The sequence below is a fragment of the Zeus faber genome (genome assembly GCF_960531495.2).
Source record: "Zeus faber genome assembly, chromosome: 7".
NCBI classification, from domain to species: domain Eukaryota; kingdom Metazoa; phylum Chordata; class Actinopteri; order Zeiformes; family Zeidae; genus Zeus; species Zeus faber.
In genome coordinates this window covers 25,527,625-25,547,315 of record NC_137203.1, presented here as the reverse complement: position 1 = coordinate 25,547,315, position 19,691 = coordinate 25,527,625, and the positions used below count along the sequence as shown (strand labels likewise).

The 19,691-nt window shown below is 44.2% G+C and overlaps 1 protein-coding gene across 1 annotated transcript in view; it reads left to right on the top strand.

The window, feature by feature from the left end:
• LOC307233343 (breakpoint cluster region protein) overlaps nt 1–15,891 on the top strand; it is a 31,901-nt gene extending 16,010 nt beyond the window's left edge. The window contains exons 3-23 of the mRNA XM_080004674.1: nt 303–407; nt 895–1,080; nt 2,354–2,461; nt 2,677–2,737; nt 2,853–2,905; nt 3,092–3,232; nt 6,734–6,855; nt 7,562–7,727; nt 8,095–8,214; nt 8,526–8,601; nt 8,697–8,801; nt 8,936–9,010; nt 9,485–9,582; nt 9,775–9,906; nt 12,352–12,411; nt 12,608–12,717; nt 13,073–13,212; nt 13,330–13,464; nt 13,926–14,031; nt 14,266–14,428; nt 14,667–15,891. Of these exons, the coding sequence (XP_079860800.1) occupies nt 303–407; nt 895–1,080; nt 2,354–2,461; nt 2,677–2,737; nt 2,853–2,905; nt 3,092–3,232; nt 6,734–6,855; nt 7,562–7,727; nt 8,095–8,214; nt 8,526–8,601; nt 8,697–8,801; nt 8,936–9,010; nt 9,485–9,582; nt 9,775–9,906; nt 12,352–12,411; nt 12,608–12,717; nt 13,073–13,212; nt 13,330–13,464; nt 13,926–14,031; nt 14,266–14,428; nt 14,667–14,756 (2,352 nt within the window). The 3' untranslated portion in view covers nt 14,757–15,891. The remainder of the gene's footprint in view (nt 1–302; nt 408–894; nt 1,081–2,353; nt 2,462–2,676; nt 2,738–2,852; nt 2,906–3,091; nt 3,233–6,733; nt 6,856–7,561; nt 7,728–8,094; nt 8,215–8,525; nt 8,602–8,696; nt 8,802–8,935; nt 9,011–9,484; nt 9,583–9,774; nt 9,907–12,351; nt 12,412–12,607; nt 12,718–13,072; nt 13,213–13,329; nt 13,465–13,925; nt 14,032–14,265; nt 14,429–14,666) is intronic.
• Nucleotides 15,892–19,691: the final 3,800 nt, after the last annotated feature.

Here is a 19,691-nt window from a genome sequence, read left to right as displayed (position 1 = left end):
GCTGATGACAGATGCCTCTGACCCATTTGGAATAACTGGTCCGGTGGGGGTAGCCATCCACTTGAACCCCCCCATCTATGAAACTCCCCCAGAGCTTAATCAAATTGCTTCTCTACTCCTGAGGGAAGGGGGTCTGCAGCTCTCTGTATTTTGCAGAGACGAAACTGGTAGCATGTCCTCCAGGAAGTGTCCTCCCTTCAGGTTTCTCATAGGCTCTCTCTCTCTCTCTCTCTCTCTCTCTCGCTCTCTCTCTCTCTCTCTCTCTCTCTCTTCTTTTTTTTCCCCTTCTTTCCCCTCCCCAGGTGGAGCTGGATCAAGAGAAGGGTCTGGAGATGAGGAAATGGGTCCTATCAGGGATTCTGGCCAGTGAGGAGACTTACCTCAGCCACCTGAAAGCCCTCTTAATAGTATGCAAACATACAGTCACATTCAATAGTGAGCAGTAACAAAGTAGGTGGACTGCCTGTGTGAAGTGTTTTAAGGTGTGAGGTATGGATTAACTACTTTTAATGTAAAAAAAAAAAAATCAAAGGCACAGGCGTAAGGTTAAAATTGTATTGGACAAAATCCCAATGACATCAACCTACTCAAACATGTAAGATAATAAAAGAAAATGACTAGATTTTCTGTTGTTTTTTTGTTTTTTTTTAATGGAGAAAAATAATCATTACTATCCTAGAGACAGATCAGTTCACTTTATCAGTGTTGGACGGTGTCCTTGATGTTCAGATTGTAGATTTATTATCTATTGTGAAAAAGTGATATCCATTCACCCTTACTATCAATGATGGTAGACAACTTAACTTTACTTGCCTTCACACACTGTTCATAACCTTTTTTATTAGCCACACTGTTGTAGATCCACTAACCGCTTCAAACATTTTAACCGTCCAGCCTATGAAACCACTGAGGGCTGCGGCCACTACCTCCCAGCCGGTGCTGAGCATCCAGCAGATAGAGACCATCTTCTTTAAGGTGCCCGAGCTCCACGAGATCCACAAGGACTTCTACGATGCCCTGCTGCCCCGCGTCCAGGACTGGAGCCACCAGCAGTGTGTGGGCGACCTGTTCCAGAAGCTGGTGAGGGCCTTTTAATGGTGGTGTTCAGACATCAAACGGGCCGTTGATGTTCTTAATTAAAGGCACTGCCCTACCGGTAGTTTTGTATTTTAGTTTATTTTTTATTTTTCCTGAACAACAGCTGTTACACAGGTGTATAGAAATTATCCAGTATCATGTTTATATGTTATAAGTATGTGGAACATTTTTAATCATCGCCGGCGGTCTCAGTTACTTTATGCTGGTTAATATTATGGATACTGATTGGGAAAATAGCCCAAATCTCCTCATAGTGGTTTTTGAACAGATATTACAAAAGTCACTCTCAATAACCTTGACCTGCAATATCTGGAATCCTCCAAGTGATTAATGAAAGCTAAAAAAAAAAAAAATCCAAAATAATAATTTTCGCTGAACCCAGCAGATCTGGTTAAGTGTGTTGATGAGGCAAGACGATATTATTCAAGTCAGGCACTTTTTATTTTTCTTCTTTTTTTTTGCCTGTTAATTACACACCGCTTGAGAAAACGTCTCTTTCATCATTAATGCTCACATTTTTTTTAATAGGGTTGGGGGGGTAGATTTTGCGAGTAAAGAGTGTATTAGCGAACGTCTAGTAGATGTCAGAGCGCACATGTGAGCGGACCGCCCGGAGTCATCTCCTGCTCAGATAAAAGCCCCGTGTTACCACATGACACGCAGTAAAGGAGAACAAAACACTCTATAGGAGGCCGCCAACTTCAAGAGGCCAAAAAGACAAAAGGCAGGCAAGCGCAAACTGTACCCACTGCCGTGCGCACAAACGCGCACATGGATGATGAAAGGAAAAACACGTGAGCGGCTATTCTCTCTCTCAGGCCGACACACGCACACACACGCACACACACTAACACATACAAATATACACAAGCACACGCCCGTCCATTTATCCATTCCCCTGCCTTCTAACCCCCGCAACACACACACACATACACATACACTTACACACACACACACACACACACACACACACACACACACACACACACACACACACACACACACACACTCACATACACATGCATACACAGAAAGGCAGTTGATAGTCTATTACCCCTACAAGCCTATTATGTGACATTATGGCAGATTGTGCTCAGCGTGCACAAGCGCTATGACATGGGGCCAGTAATATATAAATACAAAAATATATATATATATATATATATATATATATATACACACAGTATATACTGTATATATACCTGCTTTAATATGGAATCCGTCTAATCCCTCCTCCCCCACTGCCCCGCCGCAGGCCAGCCAGCTCGGTGTGTACCGGGCCTTCGTGGACAACTACAAGGCCGCCGTGGCGACGGCAGACAAGTGCTGCCAGGCCAACGTCCAGTTTGCCGAGATTTCCGAGGTACGTCACCGCAGCACGCGGTGGGATAAGGCCGAGCTCCTGATGTTGTCCAGCTGCGTCCGCCTCTGCTGGGCGATGACAGGGCAGTTTTTAACACTCCTCGCAGCGCAGAGAGGCTGTTTACAGTTTGATGTTATCTTTTTTGGTAAATTTGATGTGTTGACATGCACGGAGGACATTTATGATATTTACCCCCCTGCTTTTATCGTCCATAGAATCTCAAGGTGAAAAGTACAAAGGACTGCAAAGACCAGGCGGCTAAAAGTTCACTGGAAAGTAGGTCCCATCTGATAAGAACCAAGATAGTGCTTTTGAATCAGAGTTTGCTTTAAGAGTGAGTTGTGAGGTGACTTTGTTGAACCGGAATCCACCCGTCTTCCTTCCTCCTCAGCTCTTCTGTACAAGCCTGTGGACAGAGTCACTCGCAGCACCCTCGTTTTGCACGTGAGTCCAGTTTCGGTGAATAATAAATATGCCGAGGATTCACAATTTTGAACCCCTACTGTAGAGTCTCCGGGGACGTGGGTCCACCCCGGAGAAAGGTCTGACAAAAAAGGAAATATCGAGGAGAAAATTATTAAATTTTCATAAGAATTCCTTGCTCATTAATCATCTTTATTTCCTGGGTAGGACTTATTGAAGCACACCCCGCCGAGCCACCCGGACTACCCGCTGCTGCAGGACGCCCTGCGCATCTCGCAGAACTTCCTGTCCAGCGTCAACGAGGAGATCACCCCGCGCCGGCAGTCCATGACGGTGAAGAAGGGAGAGGTCAGTAACTCCATGATTGTTCCCGCTTTTCCAAAAAAAAAGAAAATGACAGAGTGTTGCGTATGGAATGTGAAAACAGTATCTAGAAAAAAAAATGTTGTGCCGCGTTGCCATGGTGCCAGGTCGTTCAGCTTATTCTCCTGATGATTGATTATCCTGAGTGAGCTGGAGGGGATCGTAGCATTACTTTGGAAGGAGGGAAAGAAAGGTGGGTGTAGGGGAGGGGGCCGCTTGTTCTCTCTCTCGCCAAAGACGGGAGAGAGTTTTTTCTGGCCTGCACAATGGCACCGGCACCGGCATGTTCACTATCCGGCTTTCTTCTGCATCGCTGTTATACCCGATCGCCGTTTCGTGCTCCACCGGCTCCGTTTTGCCGCTTTGTGGCACGCTGCTCTTGGGAGGCTGAGGAGTGTGTGTTCTTAAATTAGTATCCAGTATTGTGACACTTCACATCCAAAAATGGAGCGAAACACTCCATTTTCAAGGATAGTAGGCTTCTCATCATCAAAGTCCCCTTGAAAATAAAGCCTCTCCGTTCTCTTGTTTATTCTCAAAGAGACGCAGGAAGTTTACCTCTCCCCAGAAGTAAGCGCTGGGTACAATACAGTATTTGGAATTCAACCCGGCAGCTTCTCGGCATTGGGGGCGGGGGTTAAATCTGCGCCAGTCATTTCCAGCAGATCCTCACCGGTGACAGTCAAAAGGTCCCGAGCGCAGAGCGTCTGGAACCTGTAATAAAAAGCTGTGAGTCAGTCTTCTCGCTGAGTCATCTCCCCCTTGTCTGCGTCGATCGGCGAAGGAAGTGGAGCGCAGAGGAAGCCTAAGGGGGGAATGAAAAGGCCGTCCAAAAACACAGAGGCCGAGGGGGCAGGAAAGCGTACCTCCGCCTCACCTCTCCGCACACACACACACACACACACACACACACACACACACACACACACACACACACACACACACACACACACACACACACTCCCATCCTTTATTCCCATGGCTTCCCAGAAGTGACCTTATCGACTTACTGTCTGCCCCCGACTGGAGGGTGCAGATGTAGCTGTACTTCCTCTCAATTCCCCCACCACAGACTCCCACACCCCACCACGTCGCCATGGCCAGGTTCACCACCGCCCACCACATCCCCAGACAGGAATATTTTATGAAGGAAATTGAAGACTTATTCTTTGGAACTTTCTTCGTCATCTTGAGTCCGTGTAAAAACAAAACAAAACACACATTAAAAAAAGCAATAAATCTCGTGAATTGGCACGTAACAATTAAAACACAATGTGATATGTTTAGTATTGAATTTGTATTGAATTGTTTCCTCTGCCAAACTGCTGTGAACTAAACTGTTGACAAATCGCACCGTACACGCCTGTCATTATTGCGATGGTGGTAAACCAGAGATTTGCTCAGCATTTTGTTGCACAGATTCTCTTCAGACAGGTTTAAAAATAGCGGGACCAGATGCAGAAGGGGAATACCAATGATACAGGATTGACCTCTTTTGATTTTCCACATGAATACCCAGCCGCCATTGAGGACCTGTTTATGTAGGAAAGGAATGTGTGGATGTAACCCCCCACCCCGGCTGGTGGTGTTTGAAATTAGGGTCGTCTTAAAATATAGTCCCATATCGCATCCATACCCAAGTAACTCGTAAGTCGAAAACAGCAGAGGAAAAACACGCTTTGTTTTTCCACTTGGAAATTGGCGCTGAGATCGGCGGCCGAGAAGCTTGTTTTTGTTGTTTCTGTTTTTGTCGAGCCGGTTTGGCACGGCATGGGGCGGCATAATGGGCGTCTAATGTGCTGCAGCAACGTAAACAGCTTCAGCCCGCATGTCAGAGGTCGTTTTTAAGACGGCAAGAGGCGTGGGGCGTGCTGTGGCAGGAAGAGCGGATGTCCTCACATCCGCCTCTCGACGCAGGCCACTGGGAATGAGGACGAAAGTCTGCTTCACACCAAATGCATAATCATATCCGACGGTTCGACCTCCCCTCCTCCCCAGTGGCCGTCGAATGAACTGCGTCTGGGTTTCGCATCACAAAATATGTCAGGAAAAATGGTAGAACTTGTTTTTTCCAGTACAACAGAAAGTAGCTTGCTCAGCTGGACGTTTACCTTTTTCCACGGATGAGCATTTAAAACTCCCTTTATATAGTGTTTGCAAAGTGCAAAAAGTCAGTCAACTTGAATCACGTCATTGTATATATGTGACGTATTTACTTAGGTTTGAGCCCAATTCCAGCTGTTGCCTCACAGCAAGAAGATCCTGGGTTTCGAATCCCGGGCCGTCCCGAGTGCTTTCTGTGAGGAGTTTGCATGTTCTCCCTGTGTTTGTGTGGGTTTCCTGCGGGCGCTCCGGTTTCCTTCCACCATCAAGACATGTACTGTATGTTAGGGGTTAATACTCCTGTCCTTGCCCCTGACCAAGGCATCGGCAAAAGAGCTGGAGTTGGTTCCAGGGCGTTGCACTGCGTCTGCCCACTGCTCCTAGCTATAGGATGGGTCAAATACAGAGAACGAATTTCATTGTATCCAATCCACTATAAAGAGAGATGTTCTAGATGTTCTAGATATTCTAGCTATTCTAGTAGTGTCGGACCGAAACTTCACACATGAGTTGAAAATTCTCAATGCATCCTAGAGCCTCAGGCAGGGTAATCCTGCACCACAGCGGGTCGCAGCTTTTCTTCTGCAGAATTCAACTCTCCATAGGAATGAATGGCCTTCTGGTTTGTTCTTGTCATTTGTCGTTTTAGGGGTGAAGCAGGCTTTAGGAAACGGTGAAATTGTAATCGGTTATTGACATTAAACATTATGTGAATTAAAAAAAAAAAAAAGTTTAATTTATTTACTTTTTCTCTTTTCTTAATGCCTTGATGGTTTTATATGTGGGACCAGATGTGCTGGATGGGAAGTGGGAGAATATTAAAAAACAAAATACTCGTTCGTATTGGAACCTCTTGCTTACAGAATAAATAAATCTTAAAAGAAAACAAACAAACGAAAAAACATGTTTCACAAGTGGAGCAATTCGTCAATGGGGTTCGTTGTTAATCTGTCTTGCCTGCCGGTGTTAACTCATCAGCGCATTTGGAAGGAATTCAGCATTCCTCTGAACCTTCTATTAATCTGCCACAATCAGCTGCTGCAGCTTCTGCAACACCAAAATTTTAATGAAAACAGCTGTTGAATGTTTACAGGACAGGGCGAGTTTCTTTTGTGAAGGTGACACTAATTATATACTGGTGAGTTATTTTATGTCCAGTATCACATCATCACATCATCATTTCTGTGTGTGCTTTGTCAAAACTGTTATCCTGTTACACAAATTTCTATAAATTGCTGTGATTTTATTACATAATGTTTTAAACTCAGTTGCAGGGGTTTATACTGCACATTATACATTGATTGATTTTTTTAAAGAATTTTTTTTATAATCTTTTTTATTTTTATTTTATTTTTTCTGTGATCTCCTGTATCCTGTTGACAGAATCGTCAGCTGCTGAGGGACCGCTTCATGGTGGAGCTGGTGGAGGGCTCCAGGAAGCTCCGCCACGTCTTCCTCTTCACTGACCTGCTGCTTTGCACCAAGCTGAAGAAGCAGACTGCAGGGTGGGTCCAACACCCAGTTACACAGTTACACCCCTCTGGAGCGGCTACCACCAGCCCTACTCTTTCAAAAAGAAAAAAAAAAAAAAAAGTGTGGTTTCTGTTGTGGAAACATACACATCCATATTTGGCCATGAGTTTATATTTTTAGAAAGAACAGCTGCCGGATGCAACTTGTTCTGCCCATTTACTTGTTGGAACACATTCACTTTTATGGTCAAGTTATTGAAGTTAATGTGAGGAGAAAAATAATACACGTTACAGATGCACGACTCACAAGTTTGGAGTCACTCCGGCAAAAGAGTGGGAGAGCGAGTGAATCTTCAACTCACAAACTGAAGATAAATACTGAGGACTAAATTAAAGTCCAAGGCAAACAAAGGTCCAGGTATTTGGCGTAATTCATATTGAATGTGACAGATACACAGTACACTTTCACCTTCCACCAAAATAAATAATTTTGACAGAGCAAATTATTTTTGGAAAATGGAACGACTCACCTTACTGAAAGACTCCTCAAGAACCGAATCTCAAAAAGAGTCAAATCTGGCATCATTAGTACACCATATATCAAGGAAAGATAACTAACTAAATAAACTTTGGAAAAATATATTATGCGTACACTGTGGAGCATGTTGTGCTCGAACCGTCTTGGTACGCCATCATGCGCCTGCATTTATATCTGTTAACCTGTGTTCTCCTCCAGCAGGAAAGGGCAGCAATACGACTGCAAGTGGTACCTCCCTCTCGCCGACCTGACATTCCAGACCATCGAGGACTGTGAGTCCACCCCCATCCCTCTGGTGCAGGATGAGGAGGTAGACGCTATAAAGATCAAGATCTCCCAGATCAAGAACGACATTCAGAGAGAGAAGGTGAGGATGCACGCAGCGTGAGATGTCTCTCCCCCCATGTTTCCTTGTGGTACGTACGGTGCTGGACTTTGCCTGGGCGACATCGAAAGATCAATACGCAGTGTGTTGATCTTCTGATGTCACCCTTACTTGTCCCACATATATGCAGCTTATTAACAAAGACTGTACACTAGAACATTGGACCTTGGACATTATTATTAACAACAATAAAATACTCATAATAATCCCAATATAATCTCAAATAATCACAATAATCATAGTAGACTAATTATGTGATTAGCACCATACCATGTTAAAAATTGTATTGTATCATCAAGTTCATATGATTCAAATTGGTCTTTTTTTCCTGCGATTTTTGTTTTCTTAGAGAACCGTCAAAGGAGCCAAGGTGATCGAGCGGCTGAGGAAGAAGCTGTCGGAGCAGGAGTCCCTGCTTCTGCTCATGTCACCCAACATGGCTTTCAGAGTGGCCAACAGGAACGGCAAGGTGAGTTCAGGAGGTTCCTTCCCCTTACCTCCTCAATAGTACCTCATCCCATGTGGGTGCAGGGAAGGTAACAACTGAGAAAATGCTATCAACTTTCTAGAGAGATGTTTTCTATAATGGCGTAGGTTCATGTCTGCGATTCATAGGATTTCACTGAAACTGGGCTGTTATTGTTTTTTTGTGTCTTGGGCACTCTGTCAAACTCCCAACTCGACTTGGTATCTGCTGCCCCCTGCTGGCGTATTGGCAGGTTTGTTTTTCAAACGGTAAAAATCAAAATTGAATACACAGCGACTGCCACTTGTTTTCAGGGTTTCACATTCCTAATATCCTCTGACTATGAGCGCGCCGAGTGGAGGGAGCTCATTCGCGAGCAGCAGAAGAAATGTGAGTTATTTTATGTGACACCAACAATATCACCCGTGGTGGCGATGCTGTAGTGGCCTTGAGAGGACTTAAAGCCGATATCGTCCCACAAACAGGTTACAAGAGTTTCTCGTTGACCTCCCTGGAGCTGCAGATGCTCACTAACTCCTGCGTGAAGCTTCAGATGGTGCACACGATTCCAATGACCATGAACAAGGAAGGTAATCTGCATAAATCCCTCCTAGATATGGAATAATCTCACTGAAAAAAGTCCACACATTGCCACGGATTCAGTGAATTCCCAATGTGGTTCCCTTGAAATTTCCCTCGTCATTTCAACTCTTAACCCCCACAGATGACGAGTCACCTGGCCTGTATGGCTTCCTGAACGTCATCGTCCACTCAGCATCTGGGCTCAAACAGACATTAAGTAAGTTGCTTGTTTTAATCTCCTTTTTTTTTTTTTTTTTTTTTTTTTGTTCGACAGTTGCGTCTTTCTTTTGTGACAATCCTATCCCATCCGCCGTGCGCGCTCTTGTCTCTAGCTGTCCGCTGGGAGGCCAGCTGCAAGGGGGAACATGAAGGATTAGTGGACAGGGACACTGTGTACCAACCAGCCCCGAACAAATATGTCTTTAGGCTGTCAAATCATGGTCGGCTTATGTACCCTTTGTATTATTTCTTCACTGTTCTCTCGACCAAGCAAGAAAAACAGCAACCTGGCCAGTAGCCATGGTACATTTCCACTCAGATCCCCTAATAATTCTCCTTCATCAAACAATGGAATGTGTTCGCATGACTTGGTGGTTGAGTGGCAAGGACCCCTTAAGTTTAGAGAATAGTGCCTTTATTTGTATGCCACAGCAATGAGAGAATTGAGTTCCTCCCTTTTATTTTCATCCAGACCTGTACTGCACTTTGGAGGTGGACTCCTTCGGCTACTTTGTGAACAAAGCCAAGACGCGGGTGTACCGAGACTCCACGGAGCCCAACTGGAACGAGGTGAGAGCGCTGGAGGAAGAGAAGAGTTCTACCCTCACACTGCAAAATTATACCATTAGCCGGCTATTGAACCAATAAGTTAACCCCTAACTGTTATTTTGAGTATCAAGAGGTAAATTCCCCTTCTCGATTACATTGTCGACAAAGGTGTCACGAGTTGCACTGACGGGCTTTAGATGTGTTTCCTCGCAGGAGTTTGAGATCGAGCTGGAGGGCTCTCAGACGGTGAGGCTGCTCTGCTACGAAAAGTGTTGCAACAAAACCAAGCAGTGCAAAGAAGACGGCGAGAACACGGACCGGATCATGGCTAAGGGACAAATCAAGGTACGGGCAGAAGGGGGCATTGGCAGATTACAACTTTACCGGGCTCCAACTGCAAACACATGCGATCCTCTCAACATTCAACTAAAATGAATAATACCATCTTGTGGGATGGTATGCAATGGGGGAGTGGGGGGAGAAAGGGGGTGCAAAAGGAAACAAGCTGTGAGTTGACCACTAGGTCAGCTCAGGCCGGTTGCTGACAGGGTGTTGTGACAAAGGGAGAGATTAGTGTCGGGGAGGGACACATGGCGACCAAATGCAGCCCGCTGGCTCCGGTCCAAACCGTGACAGCGTAAGTGGGACAGAAGAGAAAGCAATAGAAAGAGACAGAGCCCACGTTGATCAACTGGTGAAGGGAACTCCCCGCTGGACAGGTGGGTCAAAACACCACTTAGCCCCTAAGCACCACCGGTGTCCACACCCAAGCACCGTTGGCACGAGGCTGGCCACGGTGCAATGGGAGCAGACTGCATTGCGTTGCATTTCCCCATCCAGAATGAAGGGGCATTATAAGTCAATTAAAAGGCATTATACCATCTGTGCTGTGGTGATAACTCCCTTTGTTGTCTAGGTCAGTGGTTCTCAATGTTGGGTCTGGGAAGCCTCAAGAGGTTCCACTTCCCCCCACCAACAGAAAATGTACAATAATGACTGTTTTGATCCTAATTTAACTGTTATCTTCCTAACTAACCTATGGTAATGTATGGTAGTTTGGAACTAAATCGAATCAAACAAAAGACGTTTTCTATGATTGAGATCCCGGAGACAAAATCTTTTTGGCTTTTTTGGGTTTTTCGGCCAAAAGCTTATAAAATTGAGGGTCGCTTGATATGAAAAAGGAGAATTGCAGGTCTAGGCTAATGTTGAGCTCATTGGTTTGAAGCCGTTTCACGGATTGGCAGACATCATAACGTATGAGATGCATAAACTATTTGGAGATAATAACCAATATTTTGACTTACAATCACATATCAAAAGTCGAAACCTCTAGAAATCGGCCAATCGGGGTTTGGAAAAACCCCTTTGATTTTACATGAACATAAGGGTCAGGTTAGACCCGCAGGTAGGGATTGCGATGTGTCGGTGCCGATGTCGGAGTTTTGGTGGATATTTAATGAAGCCTCAAAAGGTGATTCAAGAGGAGGGGGGTTTAAAAAAAAAAAAAGAAAAAGACAGGATAAGCACATGAAACACCCTTGATGAGCTCCTTGATGAGTCTGCAAGTACCAATAAATTATCCCCCCCCCCCCCACCCCACCCGGCGGGCAGGCCAGGCACCGGGCGTGAGCGCGTCAGTCACGAGGGTAGCAGGGGATTCTCACAAGTTAATCCTCCAAATCCATCTGGGAAGTAGAACAACACAGAGGCGGGCATGAGCGGCAAGCTGGATTGCCTTTGTTCTTTTTGGAACTGTCAAACAAAGGGGGGGAGGGAAGGAGAGTGGGACCGATACGGATGGTAATCGGGTCGAGAACGCAGAGAGAGCGCCCCGAGGATTCATCTGCTCCGCGTCCCGGACCGCCTCGAGAGTCCCTCGAGGAGTTGACAATTTTTTATTTATTTTTAGGCCCCTGAAGAAAGTTGGAATATGAAAGCGTCGGCTTCTCGCGCCTAGTTTTTTGGTTTTGGCCGGGGGGGAGAGTTGCGGTTTGAAAAACGGGGTAAGGACCGGCTCAGGCGGGACAGAATGATGGAGAGCTGCAGCAGCGAGGAGGAGGAGGGTCTGGACCAGAGCGGCAACCTCTGCACTCCGGAGGAGGCGGAGGATGGCGCTCTGAGGAAAGCTCCCAGCGCGGGGTCCCGCCTGTGGGACCGGGTGCGAAGCTCTCTGCTCAGACAGAAGGTAAAGACCGCGGATCACGATTGCAAATGGAGAAACTGGGCTTTCCTGACTTGGCTTTTGGAAAGGTTTTTTGGAATAACTACTGTAGGTTGGAGGACATTTTCCCGTGCCTGACCCATTTTGAGAGTCACTGTGTTCAGCTTTTATCCTCATGAAGTACATTGATTGTGCATGATGTAAAAAATTCAGTTTCAGTGGACAAAGGTTTATCCGAGAGAGATTGGAGGCTCGTCGGTTTCTTGGGTAAAACATCTGCCAGGTTGGAAACGCTGATTATTAGTGGGGTTGTGATGTTGTCATGTTACTCATGCCTTATCCCTGGCAGCTTGGTGTTAGTCAGATGATTAAAAATAGACCAGCGGCATTGGTTGACGCCACGCAGCCATAAGGGGTTTACCGGGTGTGTGAGTAATAACTGAGCAAGGTATTGATATGGAATAGTCGCTTGACAAGGATTTGGGCTTGGGAGGCCCATTGCATTAAAAGCCAAAAGCTCTCGCCTTGGGTGAAACAAGTTGTGTGGGCTTCTAATAACAATGGTAGCACTGAGTATATCCCGTAGTGAATAAATATTTTCACCTCTCATCTCCGATGTTTTCCAGCTGGATCCCCAGACACTCCAAAATAAAGACTGGCAAAGGACGGTGATCACCATGAACGGCGTAGGTACCAACTCGGATAGAGACTTGAGATATGTGTAATCGATGTAACAAACTACTCAGGTGGTGGTGTTAAAAATCTGTCGTTTTACAGTTTATTAAACATATATTATCCAGACGGCCTCACAATGTAGCAGGAAAATATCCCGGCTTATTTTTAGTTTGTTTGTTTTAGCTTGTTTTTTCGTCCCTGTTTCAGATCGAGGTCAAGCTCTCCATGAAGTTCACCAGCAGAGAGTTCAGCCTGAAGAGAATGCCGTCACGGAAACAGTCGGGCGTGTTCGGGGTCAAAATCAACGTCGTCACAAAGTGAGTCGTGGTCTTTGGAGTGTTTGGCTTTGTCGACCTTGGACATTTCATCTAAGCTGATGTGTCAAGCATTTATCAGGGGAATTTTACACCGACAGATTATTTCTTTACATTATTAAAAAGAAACATCCACAAATAGCTTATCAAGACAAGCCTTTCTTTGAGCTTTTTTTTGCTTTCTTCTCCCTTCCTCCCTGAAGGAAGAGAACTTCAGATCCCAATGTTCTCTCATTGGAGATGCAGTGCTTTTGACTTTGCATGGATTTGTCTCTTCTGAAAGTATTTTCTGGTGTCTGCTTCAAATCCTCCAAAATACTTGACTGCTCTGCCTAAACCCATCTGCTCGTGTCTGCAGGCGAGAGCGCTCCAAGGTGCCGCTCATCGTGAGGCAGTGCGTGGAGGAGATCGAGCAGAGGGGGATGGAGGAGGTGGGGATCTACAGGGTGTCGGGCGTGGCCACGGACATCCAGGCTCTGAAAGCTGCTTTCGATTCCAGTGAGTCCACCTCAAAATGTACAAAACGTGTCAAAACCAGTTCCAAAAAAACATGTTTTTTCCTTTGTTTGTTCAAAATCTGCCACCAAAATGACTTTGCTCCTTTCTCGCTCGTAGACAATAAAGACGTGTCCGTGATGATGAGGGAGATGGACGTGAATGCCATCGCTGGGACGCTGAAGCTGTATTTCCGCGAGCTTCCAGAGCCTCTTTTCACTGATGAGTTGTACCCCAACTTCGCCGGAGGAATCGGTCAGTTCCCCCACTTCCCCTACGAAAAGTGAACGACCTCAAATCAACTGAAATATTTACAGCTGTAGTTCCCAATTGAACCTTAAGGGGGCGCCAGAGCTCACAGGACATCACCTGTTCTGAGGCTGTCAACAATAGATTAGAATAGATGCTGCTCAAAACCATATTGACTTGCTGGATCGTGGGTGGACATTAATGTGTGTGTTTTTGAAGGTGCCTTCTTGAGTTTTCCTCAGCATTATGTTTGACATATCGTCAGGATTAAAAAAAATAACACTGCGGTAACCAGCGTTCCAAATACGATGTATGTCGATGTCGATGTATGAAGGTATAAGAAGGACCGCCGATTGGGAACCACTGACTTACATCCATAACCAGTGCAGAAGAGTGCATGCAGTTTTTTTTTTTACACTGCACCACCAATGCAGATGTGACCGTGACAAGCTTTTCTCCTCTCTCAGCTCTCTCTGACAGCGTGGCCAAGGAGAGCTGTTTGCTCAACCTGCTGCTTTCCCTCCCGGAGCCCAACCTGGTCACCTTCCTTTTCCTCCTGGACCACCTGAAGAGGTAAACATCAATCATATCAGGCTTGACTATATGACGTTGGTGGGCGTAACATCATGAACAAAAATACCCGAAAATAAAATTATAGAACATCTGCGCAGGGTCGCAAAAATCCGAAATGTTTCATGTTAATCAACGATCCAAAAATCTGTATGGGTTTTCGGAGACAATTTGCACTTGTTTTACACGTGTCCATAAACTAGAGTTGCGTTGTTGAATTTCTCGTTGCTGTTCTAGGGTTGCTGAAAATGAGAGCGTCAACAAGATGTCTTTCCACAACCTGGCGACAGTGTTTGGCCCCACTTTGCTCCGCCCGTCCGAGAAAGACAGCAAGATCTCCGTCAACTCCTCGCAGCCAATATCCATGAACGACAGCTGGTCTCTGGAAGTCATGTCTCAGGTAAACATAATTGAAGTGTGCGCTGGAAAAAAAGATAAACAATCAACCGTGCTGACATTAAAAAAAAAAGGTCTATTCACCCAAAAGCTTACTTCACACCGAATCCCACAAACGACAAGAACAAACTGGAAGTTCGCTCATTCCTATGGAGTGTCTGAAGCAGGCTTTAGGGTATTGACTGTATCTTAATCTTACCTCCGTTTTTTTTTTTTGTTGTTTTTTCTCCCAATCTGTGAAGGTACAAGTCTTACTGTATTTCCTCCAACTTGAGAGCATTCCGACACCCGACAGCAAGCGACAGAGCCTTCTGTTCTCCACTGAAGTATAGCAGGAGCGCAGACTCACCCATGACTGTTTAGAACTGTGGTGTCTCCTCCTGGGGGAGGTGAACGCTGCTGAGCAGCCGCAGCGGGCTGCAAAATGAAGAAAAACTTTGATTTTACCCACCAGGGGGGAGCAATAGCACATTGTAAACTGGAAAACGACAGCAATATGACCAAAGCCATGAGAGGAAATGAGCATATACTTGTATTGCTGTGTACTCAAGTGTATCTGCTGTAAAACTTTAATATCCAAACACAAAGAACCTACTCATCGTCTTTTTTGTTTTCAAATGACAGTTTGTTTAAGGGCCATGGCTTGTGTAATTTAAATTTGTTTTCTCTGTTATACACTGACTACGAAGCATTTTTCCTGGTGCCAGAGAAAAAGTCTTTAGGTTTTTTTGGCAGATGGATTTTGTCATATATTGCTTTGGATGGATAAACATATATCTTTATGTGTATATGTACATATTCTCCTAGAAATATATACGTTGGTCAAAAACTCACCTGTGTCAAAGAGTCTGATGATAATCAATTGGAACAATTTCCATTGCCCTGATGTTTACACACTCGCTTAATGTTGTACAGAAATTAATGTATGAGGCTGTGTTTTACACACAACATGCAGGCATGTTGACCTCCCATGTAAAGCTTTTTTGTTTAGTTCTTTTGTAGATGGTACATTGACCAAAAAAAATTAATAATCAATCGACTAATTCGTAACTTTGCTTCTCAGAAGAAGATATTACATTGCCTGGGCCTAATTCGTAATCTGTATAAATCTGTGTAACTTGTTTTCTCTCCTTTTTGATTTGATCCTATCTCATTTCATTCCGTCTGATTTACTTCGATTAACACAAGTTAATTTTATTTTTCGCTGTCGTGATCTGACATGGATTAAAAAAACAAACAAACCCACACAGTTGTCCTTTAAAAACTGCGCCCGGAAATAGTGCTTACAAATGGTGCTACAACCGAACAGAATATAAACGTTCTTCCTAGTCGAGCACATAACTATAGTCTTAAGATGCTTCCTATTAAATTGAATTTATGTATAAGCAACAAGTCTTAGTGATACAGTAATGAAATCAAAACACTGCCCAATGTGTATGATTTGATGATGATGATGATGATGTAAATAAAAACAGTTCATCAAATGGTTACTGTTGTGATTCTTTTAAAGAAACTACTATTTTCATGTGAAACTTATTTTGACACAAATTACTCTAAATAATGGCACAACGTCTAAATGCACCAAATCCAGACTGCATCATCTTACTTTTCCCTCCTTAATTTTTTTTTTATCATTATGGATCATATGATTCTCCTGGACCGATGATGATATGATGGGGTGAGGTATTTTTTTTTGTTTTTTACATTTTGGATGATATGATGGGATGAGGTCATTTCTTTTTTTTTTTGTACATTTTGGATGATCCTCGTGGACGGATGATATGATGGGGTGAGGTAATTATTTTTTTTTGTACATTTTGGATGATCCTCCTGGATTGAGGATGACATGATGGGATGAGGTGATTTATTTATTTATTTTTGTACATTTTGGATGATCATCCTGGATTGAGGATGATATGATGGGATGATGGGATTTATATATTTATTTTTGGACATTGTGGATGATCCTCCTGGATTGAGGATGATATGATGGGATTTTTTTTTTTTTTTTTTTTTTGTACGTTTTGGATGATCCTCCTGGATTGAGGATGATATGATGGGATGAGGTAATGCAAGCAGCCAGAGGAGGCACCAAGTGGAGCTGAGCTGACGTTCGAGGCTGATGCTGCCGATGCAGTTGTGGGATTAGCTACTTCGTTGACAGTTTACCTGCCACAGATCTATACATATTTACGATATCTGTGTGTCACTTCTAAAACTGGGGAACAGAAGAAGCTACGGTAAGACTGTGTACAGCTGGGATCATTGACAGAACGCTGTTCTTGGCTGGCTACGCTAAACTGCTTGAGCTAGGCTAACGTGTCAGCCCTGGCAGACCGATGTAAACTTTGGGTTGTTGTATTTTTCTCCTTGATTTGAATCCCAGTTTAATAAGGAGTAAAATCAATCACGGGAACAAATGGTGTGCGAGTGTACTGCGCGAGTGCTTAGATGGTTGCTTAGAAATCATTGTTTTGAGCGACAAATGAGGATTTTTCTAACCAAGTGTCAAGCTAGCAAGGCAGCGCTCGTTTTGTTTTGGTTATTTTTCAAAGTAAAAGTCCCGGTGTGAGTCCTTTGACATAAATATAAGCGTGATTCATGAAAATAACGGCGTGTGAGTGAGTGAGTGAGTGAGTGAGAGTGTGTGTGTGTGTGTGTGTGTGTGTGTGTGTGTGTGTGTGTGTGTGAGAGAGAGAGGGAGAGACTTGCGGTGTTAAAGCTTCTCTCATCCAAACAATAGGCAATAATAATTAGAAAGTATTAAGTGTCAACAAGCAATAAGCCTAAAATAACATAACAATGAGTATCAACAGCGTACATTAAGTTAATAAATTACAAATGTATGACTGGGAGACATATGGCAACGTGTTGATCGCCACATGACATGCCACAATAACAACTTCTCAACCTACGGTTTCTAGGAGCAGGGGCCATGACATAAATCGAAAGGCTTTCATTTTGAAACCGGAAGTCAGAGCTGCGTTTAACCTTACCCTGTGAGGCTAACAAAATAGCTGTGTTAGCCGGCTAGCTAGCCGGCGCTAACTTTATTAGTATTACATGCCTCACATCAACGGTTGTTAAATGGAGAAAGTCGTTTTTCATTTTATCGGGATTCCCGGCTTCCTCCTTTCTCAACGCCCAGAGCTGATTCTTTATTTTATTTTATTTTTTATCTCCCTCATCTCACTCTTAACGGTTTTTTTTTTCCATCCTCCCTTTCTCTTTTGATTTACTAATGAGCCCGGATCTCAGATCGTCACCTTCAATGGTGGTCCTCCACCTCCAGGTAGTCAAGGTATAATAGTCTTCATTGACTCGCTGGTCCATGGATTATTTTGAAAAAAAAAAAATAATAATAATAATAATAATAAACATTGGAGAAATAATGTAACGTTAAATCTGAAGTAGATATTGAGGTTCAAATCGATAGACGTGCGGATACACAACTGTATAGCAGCAGTAACAGCGGTGGTGTTTTCATTACAGTGAATCCCTTGAGTTTGTACCACTTAGTCCGACTGGCTCCCCACTCGCTTCATGCCTTGGTTCACGGTTCGATTTCCAGCAAACCCGTATGCACAGGGTCCTCTCTGTCTGGAACACACTGGTGCCTTTTTGTCCCTCTACCCACATCTAACCCTTGCAGAGTCCCGTCCCCCCCTCCCCACTGGAGACGCCGCCACAGGAAGCTGATGTTATGGCAAGGAAGTGCCTCCCCACAGTTTGAGCAGGGATAAAGAGGCAGAGCAGGAGGAAGGCCTGGAGACCCCCCCCCCCCCCCCATCCCTCTCCTGTCCCTAACTTGGCCGCTACCTCGCCCTCCTCTCTCCTGCTGGTTTTGTCTCTCGGCCGCTTTTGTTCGGCCGCCGCTCAAAGAACACTATACCCGTTTGTGTTCAGCCGGATCGGATCCGCCATGTACATCAGCACTGAAATCAAACGCTGCCGTTCTCTTTAATTGAAAGTGGAACAAGTCGTGTTGGCTTCTGGCCTAGTTTATAGTGGAGCCTACATTCTGCATCCCGGGGCCCTCAGGCTTGAGGTTACACAGTTGTGTCGTATTTTGCAAGTGTAAATAATTAAAGGCTCCTTTCGTTTGCCTTGATTTTTGTCATCAAACATCAAACTTTGACATTTTGTTGTCTGGGTTTGCACTAAATTGTTCAAAAAATAAAGTATTCTTGCAGATTGAAGTGTATTAGCTCTGTGTTGAGAATTGCATGATTTGGCAAAAGCTGAACGTTGTCATCTCAATCTAAATTTGAGGAAACATTGATAATCTCTGATTAAAGCAGAGCCTTAGGATCAAAAGTGGATTGGAAAAACTACCAAGGCTACTTCTTGACATTATAACACAGAGTGCCGAATAAGAGTCTGCATGGTTTCTCTCTGATTCCAGGCTGAACTAGGAGATTAGTATCTGAATATTCCCAATACAAACATGTGATACTAAGGGTCATGGCAACTATGTCAGGAAAAAAAAGCTATTTGATTTCCGTCTTTTTAAACATGAAGAATCATGTTAAATATCACTAATGGAGCAAAATGGATGGATAGATTGCTATCTTCTGATGTCACCAAACTCAAAGTCTATTCTGCTCTGAGAAAATGACGGATTGGATCAGTTCTCTGACTCTGTGTGCTTCAAATTCAATATCAGCAGTGAAAGTGATATCATTTCATTGCTATATTATGTTTGTTTTGTAATTACTGCAGTTACATTGCAGGAACTAACCAACGTTTGCCACATCTCGCTAGGTTTGTGATTTTGCTTACTGCAGTGTATTTCCATCTCAAAGAACTGTGGGGGAAAATTTTAATATTTAGTTTGAAATGCCCCTGCAAATTCCTGTAGTAGAAAAATGCCATAATGTAGCCAGTACTGCCAATACTAGCAGTGAAAGTATGAAGCCGTGGTAAGTGCTCCACCTCGCTTTAAGGGCAACGTTGCACCTTAACAAAGACACGTCGTGCCCGGGTTAATCACCCTTTTTCACGTTGAACCCTTTGCTGTTTCAGAGATTTGTTCTTCCTGTTGTCCCAGCTCATTCAGAGCTAATAAACAGGCCCGTCCCCCAGTCCTGTGTTTAGGAGAGTTGCTTTTATCCATGGTCAGCTCTTGGCCTGTGCATGTTGGAAAATTGCGCTGCGAAGCCATATTTTAAACATGGAAAATTGTGCTACAAAGCCATATTTTACACATGCATCTTAAAAAGAAACGTCACAGATAATGACGTAGCGTAAGCAAGTAGTCTTAATAG